Source organism: Pseudophryne corroboree, chromosome 11 (genome assembly GCF_028390025.1).
Source record: "Pseudophryne corroboree isolate aPseCor3 chromosome 11, aPseCor3.hap2, whole genome shotgun sequence".
In the NCBI taxonomy this organism is placed as follows: Eukaryota; Metazoa; Chordata; class Amphibia; order Anura; family Myobatrachidae; genus Pseudophryne; species Pseudophryne corroboree.
This window is the reverse complement of record NC_086454.1, coordinates 83553269-83570012: the sequence shown is the minus strand read 5'-3', so window position 1 is coordinate 83570012 and position 16744 is coordinate 83553269. Positions and strand designations below refer to the sequence as shown.

The 16744-nt window shown below is 45.4% G+C and overlaps 1 protein-coding gene and 1 long non-coding RNA gene across 2 annotated transcripts; both read left to right on the top strand.

The window, feature by feature from the left end:
- Positions 1–59: 59 nt before the first annotated feature.
- LOC134968913 (uncharacterized) lies at positions 60–4869 on the top strand. Its single transcript, XR_010189356.1, has 3 exons — positions 60–146; positions 1848–1910; positions 4714–4869. It is a non-coding gene; the product is annotated as an uncharacterized LOC134968913 (long non-coding RNA).
- Positions 4870–6329: 1460 nt separating this feature from the next.
- Positions 6330–16538, top strand: LOC134968912 (calcium-dependent protein kinase C-like). The gene is made up of 3 exons (XM_063944485.1): positions 6330–9125; positions 9536–9674; positions 15995–16538. Exons 1-3 carry the CDS (start codon positions 9010–9012, stop codon positions 16040–16042), a joined length of 303 nt encoding a protein of 100 aa, XP_063800555.1. The 5' UTR covers positions 6330–9009; the 3' UTR covers positions 16043–16538.
- Positions 16539–16744: the final 206 nt, after the last annotated feature.

Here is a 16744-nt window from a genome sequence, read left to right as displayed (position 1 = left end):
TTTATTATTTTCCATAAATAACTATGTGACTATTGTGTTTGTTCAATCAAACAGAAACATCTATTCCTGGGTATGGATTATGCAAGTGGCGGGGACCTCCATCAGTTCCTGCAGAGGAAAGGCTGCTTGGACATCACCAGCGCAACGTAAGGACCTAAAATACAAAAGACATGTTCTGAGATCAGTTGTAACAGTGTGTGCAGAGATACGGACAGGAGAATGGTTGGTGAATGTACCTTAATATTTCCTACCACCATATATAGTGAATACTGGAAACCTGCCTTTACACATAGGCCCTCATTCCGAGTTGTTCGCTCGCAAGCTGCTTTTAGCAGCATTGCACACGCTAGGCCACCGCCTACTGGGAGTGAATCTTAGCTTATCAAAATTGCGAACGAAAGATTCTCAAAATTGCGAATAGAGTTTCTGAGTAGCTCGAGACTTACTCTGCCATTGCGATCAGTTCAGTCAGTTTCGTTCCTGGTTTGACGTCACAAACACACCCAGCGTTCGCCCAGACACTCCCCCGTTTCTCCAGCCACTCCCGCGTTTTTCCCAGAAACGGTAGCGTTTTTTCACACACTCCCATAAAACGGCCAGTTTCCGCCCAGAAACACCCACTTCCTGTCAATCACATTACGATCACCAGAACGTAGAAAAAACCTTGTAATGCCGTGAGTATATTACCTAACTGCATAGCAAATTTACTTGGCGCAGTCGCACTGCGGACATTGCGCATGCGCATTAGCAACTAATCGCTCCGTTGCGGGAAAAAAATATTGAGCGAACAACTCGGAATGACCACCATAGTTGGAACACTAGATGGCGCCACGGCTAATGTAACTGGGGGACCTCATCCATACATTCCTCATCAATAGAGCTTGTTTGGGATTGTGATACTGAGCTGTGAGCTGCAGTTGTTCCGCGTCGAGTGAATTTAACATTAAATTCTGAGTTTTAATTTTTTTGGAAGCACTGTGAAAATTAGGTGAAAATAAATTGATTGTGCTAGGCTTCGGGTGAAGGGAAGGACTATTTATATTGAGTTGGGGACATCTAAAATTGGATTACTCCTTTAATTGTAATGTAGTAACTCAAGGACTGGCACATATTCAGGGTAATCTCTCTATTAAGATGTGTTTATATTTGAAAGTCTCAGAGTAGCATAATAAGTTAGTAGTGGCTGATCTTGCACAGCTTTGAGAATTAATGATAACAAGGTACTATGGTGGTCATTCCGAGTTGATCGCTAGCTGCATTCGTTCGCTGTGCAGCGATGAGGCAAAAAAAGGCACTTATGCGCATGCGTATGCGGCGCAATGCGCACGCGCGACGTACTATTACAATGGCCGATGTAGTTTCACCCAGGGTCTAGCGAAGCTTTTCAGTCGCACTGCTGACTGCAGAGTGATTGACACGAAATGGGCGTTTCTGGGTGTCAACTGACCGTTTTCAGGGAGTGTTCGTAAAAATGCAGGCGTGCCAGGAAAAACGCAGGCGTGACTGGGCGAACGCAGGGCGTGTTTGTGACGTCAACACAGGAACTGACTAGTCTGAAGTGATCGCAAGCACTGAGTAGGTTTTGAGCTACTCAGAAACTGCACAAAAAACTTTGTAGCCGCTCTGCGATCCTTTCGTTCGCACTTCTGCTAAGCTAAAATACACTCCCAGTGGGCGGCGGCATAGCGTTTGCACGGCTGCTAAAAACTGCTATGGGGAGGTAAGCAGAAAGTCACAGACTGAGAGTTATATAGTAGAAGGAGCAGGATCCCCCAACAGCAGATTAGTGATATCAGGTTTCTACCTTTTTCTATATAAACATGTTACATTCCTTTATTCTTTTTTAGTTTCTACGCAGCAGAGATCACGTGTGGTGTGCAGTACCTGCACTCTAAGGGCATCATCCATCGGTAAGTTTATAATTAATACCAACTTCATACACAATCAGGTCACAGTGATGTGATTCAATTGTGAAACATTGTGGAGGTAGCCGCACCAAACTAACGCCGTATTCAGAAGGTGTTAGAGAGGCTTTTTATCTGTTCTTCACTTGGGAGAGGGATCTTTGCAGATTTCTCCCTTCTACTCCTGGTCTGTGGTGCTTTGCTGAGAGACCTAGGAGACAGATCTTTGGAGATCCCTCCTTCTGGGATGTGGATCATTAAATTGACAGTGTCTAGGTCGACAACGATTAGGTCGACCACTATAAGTCGACAGTCGCTAGGTCGACAGGGTTTCTAGGTCGACATGTGCTAGGTCGACAGGTCAAAAGATCAACAAGAGGGTGTTTTTGTGTGTGTGTAATTTTCTGCGTACAGTGACCGGGAAGCCGAATTAGTGCATCGTGTCCCCTCGCAGTGCACTAGTCCACGTGGATCGTTAAGTATGAAAATGTTCAAAAATATATATATTTAAAAAAAAAACTCATATCGACCATTTGACCTGTTGACCTAGCACATGTCAACCTAGAAACCCTGTCGACCTTCATATCATGTCGACCTAGTGAATGTCAACCTATAGTGGTCGAACTAGACAGTGTCGATCTTCAGACCGGATCCCCTCCTTCTGCTGGTCTGTTGTGCCCTGCAAAGAGGCATAGGAGATGGATCTTTGCAGAACCTCCCATTCCCCTCCTTTTCCCTACCATGATGACAGACACAGGTGGGAATGCAGATTAGAAAGATACAGTAAATAGAAGTTATTTAAAATCCATAAACATTGTATGTAGAAATGTCTTCAGTCTTCTGCCCTTCTGAGCCATCAGACAGATGCTGATGCTGGCCTACCCCCCCTGACTGTGCTGGACTACCTTATTGCACATTGTGTAGCCAGGGGTAAATGGGCAGCTGTATATACAGTACCAGCACATGCGCAGACTGACCCCCAGGCAAAGGATTTCATAAATGTGAAAGCAAATACACACCTTTAAATTGTGCAGAAAGCCATCTACGGCTTATTCACCGGGACTGAGCTTTCTTGCAAGCCGTCTCAGCACTTTATTTTTGGTAAATAAATACTCTCTAATATATCAAAGCATATTATGGCGAGAACTTCTCATCACAACATGTAAAATATGGATAGTGATCAGTAGCGTACACAGGGGGGTTTCTGAGTACGCTGTCGGGATTCTGACTGCCAGCATTCCGATACCATGGCTATATATATATATATATATATATATATATATATATATGTCGACGTACTGTAGAATGGCGGCACTCAACCGGGTCTTGCACAATGGCAATAAATGAAGAGACTAATCTGTGGTAACGTTTCAGTGTATTCGTTCTGACACAGATTAGAGCGCAGTCTCTTCATTTATTGCCGTTATGCAAGACCCGATTGAGTGCTGCCATTCTACGTCGACCGACCTACATTCACTCATTGGGGGATAGTCAATTGTTTGAAAAGTCAGTTGGGTGTCTGTTTGTTCCTATCTAATAGACAGAAAAACAGAAACCCAACCACTTTTCAAACATTTGAATTCCCCCCATTGTGTTGCAGGGCACCAGGGTGAGTAACCAGGAGACATTGAGTAACAGTAAAGCATGCAAATATATATATATATATTTATATATACCCATACAATAGACGTGGCACTCCTGGAGTCTTGTACAATGAAACTCATAAGCAGGCAGTTTAGTAGGACAACAACGTTTCAATGCCGAATTTATTTGGGCATTTTCCTCAGGTTACAAACATACACAAAACAACATCTTACCTATAAAGACGACTAATCACCCAGGTGCTCGTGCCGCGTGTAGCGTGTGGGGCGGCGTCCGCTCCGTCCGGCGCAGCTACAATGACGTCATGATACGTCATTGTCATATACCAACTGATATGCCCCTGTGGGCTGTCATATATTGGCAAAACAGAACGTATGTTTAAGGAACGTATGGCAGCCCACAGATCAGCTATCAAAATAGCCATCAACAAGGGTTCTAGTGAACAGCCAGTGGCCAGGCACTTTGCCCATTGGAAGCACCCCCTCACCACGCTTAAATACCGAATGATAGATCACGTACCGGCTTCCATCAGAGGTGGTGATCGGGGTGGCAAACTCCTGAGACTAGAGGCTCGTTGGATCTACCGGTTGGGTACTATTCATCCGAACGGTCTTAACGAGTCTCAGGGCTTTAATAGTTTTTTATAATTTATACAGCTAGCTTCGTTTTTTGTCTTTTTTGTCTCTTTAGACTATATTTTTTTAGCAAGCCAGCCCGGGTTCTTTTCCCATACATGTAACTGCCTGGCTTTATTTTTGATTGATATGTGCCCACTAGGTGGCGGTACATATCTGATTCTATTTAGCAATTCCTTATGAGCATGCATTAGCTCACCTAGGTTTACTAGGTCAGTAGGGTGATATGATCATCAATATGAGTATTGTGATTTTCCTATACCTACTTTGTAACATGGATTACATTAATGCCCCTTTTTGATGGTACACATCATGGCCACAGGCTTTATTCCTATGCTTCTCATAATATCAGAGTAGATTGATTTATGCACATGGCACGATTGCCCACATTTTACATTATATGTTAGGCCACTATTCTTTGTATGTGTATTTCAGCTGGCAATTAGTTTACATCTTGTTATTAGGTTGCTATAGATACATTTTGAAGACGACAGTATCATAATAGTTGTATCATATGGCACACGCGATCAGCGCGACTTGTTGTATCTAGGTAACCAGCCTGTGTTGTGTAGGTATCCATGGTGACGGGATGCACATAGGGGAAGTGACGTATCATGACGTCATTGTAGCTGCGCCGGACGGAGCGGACGCCGCCCCACACGCTACACGCGGCACGAGCACCTGGGTGATTAGTCGTCTTTATAGGTAAGATGTTGTTTTGTGTATGTTTGTAACCTGAGGAAAATGCCCAAATAAATTCGGCATTGAAACGTTGTTGTCCTACTAAACTGCCTGCTTATGAGTTTCATTGTACAAGACTCCAGGAGTGCCACGTCTATTGTATGGGTATGTAATTGTGCTACAGAGGCACCCGGAGCAGTTGTTTACATTCAATGGAGAGCCGGAATACATGGACTGTATATTCGTAAGTTGTTAGAGTGGCATCTCTAACATACTTTTTATTTCAAGGCTCCCTTTATGGTATTGATGTACATTAATTACCCTGTTTCCTCTGCCACTTGTTTTTAATCGATATTTGCACTTTAAATCAGCGTATTTGCACTAGCAGATTGTTGCACATTGGTGTTACTTACACAGCTAACGGGCTATGTGGAGGGATCTTGATACTGCATTATTTGTACTACAAACAATTACATACCTGCAGTGATACAAGTGTGGTGAAAACCAGTCTCAATTATGGCTGAATCCAGTGGAGATGCAGTGGGTTGCCCCCAGCTCTCTAACTATGCAATAGGTGACCTACACGGGTATTCCGAAGCAGAGGCGGAGGAGATATTATACTCAGAGATTATGGGTGCTCAGAAGGAGGCCAGCGCGCCAGATAGCTCCTATCGTGAGTTACTCCGTCTGCACCGTAAAGAAATAGACTATTATTACCACTGCATTTCGCTCTCAGATTATTACAGAGCAAAAAAGATCCCCCGTGGTTTACGAGTCAGGAACTCACCCACTATAGGCCGTAACGATCTGGCCTTTTGCAAGAAGTGGGTGGGTATCCTTAACAAATGCTCGATGGATCTTATGCTTCTGATAATAGAGCAATCCACCAAAGAGATGAATGCTATAAAAGCAAAAATAGCAGAATTCGAGACCGTCCACAAACCCATTTTACAGGCAGATACAAGTACCAACTGGTATGAAAAACTCAATGGCCAGCTCCAGATCCACAAACGTGATCTTATTAAGTTCAAAACACAAAAACGTGCCAAAGTTGATGGTGACTATGAAAACCATAACGTATACAGATGGACGGATTCCTCCAGCAATCGTGACCAAAGAAAACCATTTTTTCGACGGAGACCATACCGGCAGAGAGATTTCGAGTCATCTCATGAACATACTTCATCTACAAGTGAATCTGACTCCGCCAGTCATCACCATCAGGGCCAGCGCCCTTTAGGCAGTACTCCACGAACCCAGCCCCCAGACAAAAACGAAGCCAGCGGCCCTACACCAGAAGAGGCCGCCAGTGGCAGAGGCAGAAACAGGGTAGGGAGACCACCGAAAAATCCGAAACGCTAGTGGTTAATCTGTCAGATTACGATCTATCCATAACTGAACTAAGTGTTTTGTCAAGAGGTTTATCATTCATCCCGACTGCTAAACGTGATCCATTCAGTTGGCAAATAGAAAAATACCGGTTGCAACGGCAATTGAAACTGAAAGAACATTTTCATAAACAGACACCTTCATTAATAGAATCAGAAATTCCTCCTAAACTCCAACAGATCCTGCCTAAATCCAAATTTGAACCTCAATCCCAGAACGCTTCAATTAAAACATTCGGCAGATTGTTGGATGATCAAACCAGTGCGTATGTAACTGAGATGCCTCAGATACGCTATAACTTATCCAAAGCCGAGAACGAAGCCTTACATCATCTGGCAGCGCAGGATGAACTTATTTTTCGCCCCGCAGATAAGGGCGGGGCTTTAGTTATTCAGAATAAAAAGGACTATAAAGAGGAAATTACACGCCAACTACAAGATCAAGAGACTTATTGTTTGTTGTCTAAAGATCCTACTACCGAATTTAAGAGCCAACTCACTTTACTATTGGATAGTGCAGTACAGGAGGGTACATTATCTAAAGTTATACGCAATGCACTTATTCCAGCACACCCCGTCATGCCCCTGTTGTACACTACACCGAAAATCCACAAGTCATTGAATAATCCACCAGGACGTCCCATTATCTCTGCCCGATCATCCCTATTTCAACCCACTGCACTATACTTAGATTCTCTGCTTCAACCCTGTATACAAATGCATCCACGTTTTTTGTTAGACACCACTACATTATTGCAGAAGTTACACCAATTACCCACATTTGATGACAATATATTATTATGTAGTATTGATGTTCAAAATTTATATACGGTGATCCCCCATGAGATGGGTTTAGAAATCATGGAGCAATTTTTGAGCAATCATAGTGCATTCCAGGGTAACAGCATTAAATTGTGTATACAATTATTACAAATGACCCTACAAAATTTTTTTTTCTTATATGACGGTCAGATTTATCTGCAACAGAAGGGGTGTGCCATGGGGTCCCCTGTGGCTCCGGCATACTCTAACGTCTTCATGTTTCATGTAGAACAGGAAATTTTCTTTTCAGATTCCGAGGTGGCAAATAATATCTTGTTTTATTGTCGGTACATCGACGACCTACTGTTAATCTGGCAGGGTCCGAAAAGTAAGCTTGAGCAGGTTATTGAAACTCATAATAGGTTGCAGCACCCAATTAAATTAACGTACACCATCAGTGAATATGCCATCAATTATTTAGATGTACATATTGCCCTTGAACAAGGTAAAATTACTACCTCCTTATATGCCAAAACCACCGACAAAAATAATATGCTGCACTATAAGAGTTTCCATCCACAGCCACTTAAAAAAGGCTTGCCCTACTCCCAGCTCCTTCGAGTCAGACGCATTACTTCTGACCCCGCCAAGGCGGAGGTGCAGATGGATGAGATGGTTGAACAGTTTGCCCAACGGGGATACCCCATGCATCTCCTTAAAGCAGCTAAGGAGAAGGTTCTATTATTAGATCGGGACACACTCATAAGGCCATCCGATACCCCTCTACAACTAGTCCCATGATCCCTTGGGTGGTACAATACCATGCTGCAAGTACAGGGATCAACCAGATCTCTAAAAAATTGTGGCCCATTGTTCAGAGTGACCCCGAATTGGGCTTACAAAACACCAAACTGATGTCTTGCTACAAGCGCAATAAAAACTTGAGAGACATCCTTGTTAAAACAGATGTCTCCCAAAAAACATCCACTCAGGTCTTGTTCCACAAAAAGGGATGCATTCGATGCACATGCACCACCTGCCAGTTTTTAATACCAGGAGAAACATTCCAACACCCTCAGTCTGGCAAAACCATGTACATTGCCCATACGCTCACATGTTCATCCAAATTTGTCATATACCAACTGATATGCCCCTGTGGGCTGTCATATATTGGCAAAACAGAACGTATGTTTAAGGAACGTATGGCAGCCCACAGATCAGCTATCAAAATAGCAATCAACAAGGGTTCTAGTGAACAGCCAGTGGCCAGGCACTTTGCCCATTGGAAGCACCCCCTCACCACGCTTAAATACCGAATGATAGATCACGTACCGGCTTCCATCAGAGGTGGTGATCGGGGTGGCAAACTCCTGAGACTAGAGGCTCGTTGGATCTACCGGTTGGGTACTATTCATCCGAACGGTCTTAACGAGTCTCAGGGCTTTAATAGTTTTTTATAATTTATACAGCTAGCTTCGTTTTTTGTCTTTTTTGTCTCTTTAGACTATATTTTTTTAGCAAGCCAGCCCGGGTTCTTTTCCCATACATGTAACTGCCTGGCTTTATTTTTGATTGATATGTGCCCACTAGGTGGCGGTACATATCTGATTCTATTTAGCAATTCCTTATGAGCATGCATTAGCTCACCTAGGTTTACTAGGTCAGTAGGGTGATATGATCATCAATATGAGTATTGTGATTTTCCTATACCTACTTTGTAACATGGATTACATTAATGCCCCTTTTTGATGGTACACATCATGGCCACAGGCTTTATTCCTATGCTTCTCATAATATCAGAGTAGATTGATTTATGCACATGGCACGATTGCCCACATTTTACATTATATGTTAGGCCACTATTCTTTGTATGTGTATTTCAGCTGGCAATTAGTTTACATCTTGTTATTAGGTTGCTATAGATACATTTTGAAGACGACAGTATCATAATAGTTGTATCATATGGCACACGCGATCAGCGCGACTTGTTGTATCTAGGTAACCAGCCTGTGTTGTGTAGGTATCCATGGTGACGGGATGCACATAGGGGAAGTGACGTATCATGACGTCATTGTAGCTGCGCCGGACGGAGCGGACGCCGCCCCACACGCTACACGCGGCACGAGCACCTGGGTGATTAGTCGTCTTTATAGGTAAGATGTTGTTTTGTGTATGTTTGTAACCTGAGGAAAATGCCCAAATAAATTCGGCATTGAAACGTTGTTGTCCTACTAAACTGCCTGCTTATGAGTTTCATTGTACAAGACTCCAGGAGTGCCACGTCTATTGTATGGGTATGTAATTGTGCTACAGAGGCACCCGGAGCAGTTGTTTACATTCAATGGAGAGCCGGAATACATGGACTGTATATTTATATATATATATATATATATATATATCACATAGGACCCCAAAGTTAGTACTGAAGTCACCGTTATCACTAGGTGGTGCTAGTGTGTATATATATTTATATATACAGTATATATATATATATATATATATATGTATATATCACTCTCACTAGACAATACAGCTAACATTCATTACAAATCTTTCTATTTAGAGACCTAAAACCGGAGAACATCTTGATGGCGGCATCTGGTCATCTACAAATTGCGGACTTTGGAATAGCAATAGAGAACATCTTTGGTGACCAGACCGCCACAGAATACGCTGGGACCCCTGGATATATAGCTCCAGAGGTGAGGGCTAAAATATATTATTACTGTTTTCTGAGCATATACTATATTTATAGCAATGTATTGAATAGATCTAGGGTCATAAAGTCGCTTTTAACTTTACCTCAGCGTTTAGTTGATACACAAGTGAACACATTTCTTCTAAATGTCATGTAGAATTCCCAGTACATCGTGTAATAATAATGACAAATAAGTAATGCTAGAGACTTACATCAGCTGCACAATCTCAGCCTCTACTGACCATTCAGCTACTGTGGCATTAGGGTTACACCAGACAGTCAGGACTGCGGATCATCAGTCCTGTGTCTGGTCTGTCAGTAATCCCGGATACGCAGTGATTGCTGCTGAGGTAACTGGCTCTCCCTAGTCACGCCCACAAACATTTACTATAATATACATTGTTGCAGTAATATACATTGTTCTCAGCACCATGGGATGGAGTTTTGAAAAAAATCCAGTAAGAAATTCTTAAAATGATGGTGTAATAACCAGTTATTCTGACAAGCGCAGTATCTCCATTATTATTATACAGCACAAACGCAGAGTTGGCCACAGAAGGACCGCAATGTACACACAGGAAAACAATGCACAGAACATGAGCATATTCCTGTGTGTGTGCTGAGCCGTACCGCTCTGTGTCAGCAATATATGCGTCTGGTTTACGCCTGGCAAACCTCACATACATTTATATATACATTTCTAACCAATGTTTCTCTGACGTCCTAAGTGGATGCTGGGACTCCGTAAGAACCATGGGGAATAGCGGCTCCGCAGGAGACTGGGCACAACTAAAGAAAGCTTTAGGACTACCTGGTGTGCACTGGCTCCTCCCCCTATGACCCTCCTCCAGACGTCAGTTAGAATCTTGTGCCCGGCCGAGCTGGATGCACACTAGGAGGCTCTCCTGAGCTCCTAGAAAGAAAGTAATAGTTTAGGTTTTTTATTTTCAGTGAGATCTGCTGGCAACAGACTCACTGCTACGAGGGACTAAGGGGAGAAGAAGCGAACCTACCTGCTTGCAGCTAGCTTGGGCTTCTTAGGCTACTGGACACCATTAGCTCCAGAGGGATCGAACACAGGGCCCGACCTCGATCGTCCGGTCCCGGAGCCGCGCCGCCGTCCCCCTTACAGAGCCAGAAGCAAGAAGTTGGTCCAGAAAATCGGCGGCAGAAGACTTCGGTCTTCAACAAGGTAGCGCACAGCACTGCAGCTGTGCGCCATTGCTCCTCATGCACACCTCACACTCCGGTCACTGATGGGTGCAGGGCGCTGGGGGGGGGGCGCCCTGAGCAGCAATATAATATACCTTGGCTGGCAAATCTACACCATATATAGTCAGGAAGGCTATATAGGTGTAAAAATACCCCTGCCAGAGATCCAGTAAAAGCGGGAGAAAGTCAGTTGAAATAGGGGCGGGGCTATCTCCCTCAGCACACTGGCGCCATTTTCTCTTCACAGTGCAGCTGGAAGACAGCTCCCCAGGCTCTCCCCTGTAGTTTTCAGGCTCAAAGGGTTAAAAAGAGAGGGGGGCACTAAATTTAGGCGCAGTATTACATATATATAAGCAGCTATAGGGGAAAAATCACTCAGTTATAGTGTTAATCCCTGTGTTATATAGCGCTCTGGTGTGTGCTGGCATACTCTCCCTCTGTCTCCCCAAAGGGCTTTTGTGGGGTCCTGTCCTCAGTCAGAGCATTTCCTGTGTGTGTGTGCGGTGTGTCGGTACGGCTGTGTCGACATGTTTGATGAGGAGGCTTATGTGGAGGCGGAGCATGTGCCGATAAATGTGATGTCACCCCCTGTGGGGCCGACACCTGAATGGATGGTAATGTGGAAGGAATTACGTGACAGTGTCGACTCTTTACATAAGAGATTTGACGACATAACATATGTGGGACAGCCGGCTTCTCAGCTCGTGCCTGCCCATGCGTCTCAAAAGCCATCAGGGGCTCTAAAACGCCCGCTACCTCAGATGGCAGACACAGACGTCGACACGGATACCGACTCCAGTGTCGACGACGAGGAGACTACTGTACATTCCAATAGAGCCACCAGTTATATGATTGCGGCAATGAAAAATGTCTTGCACATTTCTGATGTTACCCCAGGTACCACAAAAAAGGGTATAATGTTTGGGGAGAAAAAACTACCAGTGGTTTTTCCCCCATCTGATAAATTAAATGAAGTGTGTGAAGAAGCGTGGGCTTCCCCTGATAAGAAACTGGTAATTTCTAAAAAGTTACTAATAGCGTACCCTTTCCCGCCAGAGGACAGGTTACACTGGGAGACACCCCCTAGGGTGGATAAAGCGCTCATACGACTATCAAAGAAGGTGGCACTGCCGTCTCCGGACACGGCCGCCCTCAAGGAACCTGCCGATAGAAAGCAGGAGGCTATCCTGAAGTCTGTTTATACATACTCAGGCATTATACTGCGACCAGCTATTGCTTCAGCATGGATGTGCAGTGCTGCAGCTGCGTGGTCAGATTCCCTGTCAGAAAATATTGATACCTTAGACAGGGACACTATATTGCTAACCATAGAGCATATAAAAGACGCGGTTCTGTATATGAGAGATGCACAGAGGGATATTTGCCGACTGGCATCTAGAATAAATGCACTGTCCATTTCTGCCAGAAGGGGTTTATGGACCCGGCAGTGGACAGGGGATGCAGATTCTAAAAGGCACATGGAAGTTTTGCCTTACAAGGGTGAGGAGTTATTTGGGGATGGTCTCTCGGACCTAGTTTCCACAGCGACAGCTGGAAAATCAGCATTTTTACCCCATGTCCCCTCACAGCAAAAGAAAGCACCGTATTATCAGGTACAGTCCTTTCGGCCCCAGAAAGGCAAGCGGGTTAAAGGCGCGTCCTTTCTGCCCAGAGGCAGAGGTAGAGGGAAAAAGCTGCAAAATACAGCCAGTTCCCAGGAACAAAAGTCCTCCCCCGATTCCTCCGCGGAGCCAGCTGCGGTGGGGGCCCGTCTCAAGTGCTTCAGCGATCAGTGGGCTTGCTCACAGGTGGATCCCTGGATTCTACAAGTAGTGTCTCAGGGATACAAGCTGGAATTCGAGACGTCTCCCCCTCGCCGTTTCCTAAAATCTGCCTTGCCAACGTCTCCCTTGGACAGGGAGGCTGTGATAGAGGCAATTCACAAGCTGTATTCGCAGCAGGTGATAGTCAAGGTACCCCTCCTTCAACAAGGGAGGGGTTACTATTCCACAATGTTTGTGGTACCGAAACCGGACGGTTCGGTGAGACCCATTTTAAATTTAAAATCTTTGAACACGTATATAAAACGGTTCAAGTTCAAGATGGAATCGCTCAGGGCGGTTATCTCAAGCCTGGAGGAAGGGGATTACATGGTATCACTGGACATCAAGGATGCTTACCTGCATGTCCCCATTTACTCTCCTCACCAGGAGTACCTCAGATTTGTGGTACAGGACTGTCATTACCAATTCCAGACGCTGCCGTTTGGTCTGTCCACGGCACCGAGGGTGTTTACCAAGGTAATGGCCGAGATGATGATACTCCTGCGAAAAAAGGGAGTTATAATTATCCCGTACTTGGACAATCTCCTGATAAAGGCGAGGTCCAAGGAACAGTTGTTGATCGGAGTAGCACTTGCTCGGCAGGTGCTACAACAGCACGGCAGGATCCTGGATATTCCAAAGTCGCAGCTGGTTCCTGCAACACGTCTATTGTTCCTGGGGATGGTTCTGGACACAGAACAGAAAAGGGTGTTTCTCCCGGAGGAGAAGGACAAGGAGTTGTCATCGCTAGTCAGAGACCTCCTAAGACCAAAACAGGTGTCGGTGCACCACTGCACGCGAGTCCTGTGAAAGATGGTAGCTTCTTACGAAGCAATTCCGTTCGGAAGGTTCCATGCACGGATCTTTCAGTGGGATCTGTTGGACAAGTGGTCCGGATCGCATCTTCAGATGCATCAGAGGATAACCCTGTCTGCAAGGACCAGGGTGTCTCTACTGTGGTGGCTGCAGAGCGCTCATCTTCTGGAGGGCCGCAGATTCGGCATACAGGACTAGGTCCTGGTAACCACGGACGCCAGCCTTCGAGGCTGGGGAGCAGTCACACAGGGAAGAAATTTCCAGGTGGTCAAGCCAGGAAATGTCCCTACACATAAATATTCTGGAACTAAGAGCCAATTACAATGCCCTAAGTCAGGCAAGACCCCTGCTTCAAAGTCAGCCAGTACTGATTCAGTCAGACAACATCACGGCGGTTGCCCATGTAAACCGACAGGGCGGCACGAGAAGCAGGATGGCGATGGCAGAAGCCACGAGGATTCTCCGATGGGAAATCACGTGTTAGCACTGTCGGCAGTGTTTATTCCGGGAGTGGACAACTGGGAAGCAGACTTCCTCAGCAGACACGACCTCCACCCGGGAGAGTGGGGACTTCATCCAGAAGTCTTCCGGCTGATTACAAACCGATGGGAATGGCCACAGGTGGGCATGATGGCGTCCCGCCTCAACAAAAAGCTAGAAAACTATTGCGCCAGGTCAAGGGACCCTCAGGCGATAGCGGTGGATGCTCTAGTGACACCGTGGTTGTACTGGTCGGTTTATGTGTTTCCTCCTCTTCCTCTCATACCAAGGGTGCTGGGGATAATAAGAAGGAGAAGAGTAAGAACTATACTCATTGTTCCGGATTGGCCAAGAAGAGCTTGGTACCCAGAACTTCAAGAAATGATCTCAGAGGACCCATGGCCTCTACCGCTCAGACAAGACCTGCTGCAGCAGGGGCCTTGTCTGTTCCAAGACTTACCGCGGCTGCGTTTGACGGCATGGCGGTTGAACACCGGATCCTGAAGGAAAAGGGCATTCCGGAGGAAGTCATTCCTACGCTGATCAAAGCCAGGAAGGACGTGACCGCAAAACATTATTACCGCATATGGCGAAAATATGTTGCTTGGTGTGAGGCCAGGAATGCCCCAACGGAGGAATTTCAACTGGGTCGATTCCTGCACTTCCTACAGTCAGGGGTGACTATGGGCCTCAAATTGGGGTCCATTAAGGTCCAGATTTCGGCTCTGTCGATTTTCTTCCAAAAAGAACTGGCTTCCCTGCCGGAAGTTCAGACTTTTGTTAAAGGAGTGCTGCATATTCAGCCTCCTTTTGTGCCTCCAGTGGCACCTTGGGATCTCAACGTGGAGTTAAAATATCTCACGTGGAAAGTGGTCATGCTATTGGCCCTGGCTTCGGCCAGGCGTGTGTCAGAGTTGGCGGCTTTGTCATGTAAAAGCCCTTATCTGATTTTCCATATGGATAGGGCGGAATTGAGGACTCGTCCCCAATTTCTGCCTAAGGTGGTTTCAGCGTTTAATTTGAACCAACCTATTGTGGTGCCTATGGCTACTCGGGACTTGGAGGATTCCAAGTTGCTGGATGTAGTCAGGGCCCTGAAAATGTATGTTTCCAGAACGGCTGGAGTCAGGAAAACTGACTCGCTGTTTATCCTCTACGCACCAAACAAGATGGGTGCTCCTGATTCAAAGCAGACTATTGCTTGCTGGATATGTAGCACAATTCAGCTTGCACATTCTGCGGCGGCACTGCCGCATCCTAGATCTGTAAAAGCCCATTCCACGCGGAAGGTGGGCTCTTCTTGGGCGGCTGCCCGAGGGGTCTCGGCTTTACAACTTTGCCGAGCTGCTACTTGGTCGGGGTCAAACACATTTGCAAGATTTTACAAGTTTGACACCCTGGCTGAGGAGGACCTGGAGTTCGCTCATTCGGTGCTGCAGAGTCATCCGCACTCTCCCGCCCGTTTGGGAGCTTTGCTATAATCCCCATGGTCCTTACGGAGTCCCAGCATCCACTTAGGACGTCAGAGAAAATAAGATTTTACTCACCGGTAAATCTATTTCTCGTAGTCCGTAGTGGATGCTGGGCGCCCATCCCAAGTGCGGATTGTCTGCAAAACTTGTACATAGTTATTGTTAACTAAAGGGTTATTATTGAGAGCCATCTGTGCAGAGGCTCCGTTGTTGTCATACTGTTAACTGGGTATAATATCACGAGTTGTACGGTGTGATTGGTGTGGCTGGTATGAGTCTTACCCGGGATTCAAAATCCTTCCTTATTGTGTCAGCTCTTCCAGGCACAGTATCCTAACTGACGTCTGGAGGAGGGTCATAGGGGGAGGAGCCAGTGCACACCAGGTAGTCCTAAAGCTTTCTTTAGTTGTGCCCAGTCTCCTGCGGAGCTGCTATTCCCCATGGTCCTTACGGAGTCCCAGCATCCACTACGGACTACGAGAAATAGATTTACCGGTGAGTAAAATCTTATTTTTTTACAGTTTGCTTTGGTTGTGAAATCTGCATTGCTGCTATTAGGTGTCAATTAAACGTAAAATCTCTCAGACATCAGAAAACTCTTCATCTCGTGTATGGAGGTAAGAAATGGTTACAACACACAATAAACATTATAAGTCCCGTCAGCATAAGCGCAGTCATCACAGTCACCCAAGTAGTTTTCTAGTTCAGGTGATTATCATCATCATCATCATCATCATCCTCATCATCAGTAAATTACTACGGCTTTCTCAGACATAAATGCGTCTTGTTTCCGATCTGCATCTGTTCAGAGTTGCGCGAACACATTGTTATTATACTGTAAATGATAGCGCCAGTGACCAGCATATCCAGCAGCAGGAGGGGTGACAGAGTCACACATCTCTGCATCCGTGTGAGATCAGAGTCAGACAAAGAGACTCTGCAGATTGGCCTAGTGCTCATTCTACATAAAGCCAAAAGAGAATCCCAGTGTTCCCTACTGTAAGGTTTGGTGATAATTACAGAAAGCCAGCGCCAATGACACATTAATATATACACTAATCACAGAGCAACAATGTGATATAATGTCTCTCTCTTATGTTAGATGCTGGCGGAAGAGCCATATAACGCTGGAGTGGATTGGTATTCATTTGGCATTATCATCAACGAAATGATTACCAGAACGTCTAAATACCATCCTAGACTGTTACTCAAAGCAGGAGCTGCTGCTGAAGACATCGTTCAACAGGTAAATACATAAGGTCTCTGAGTCT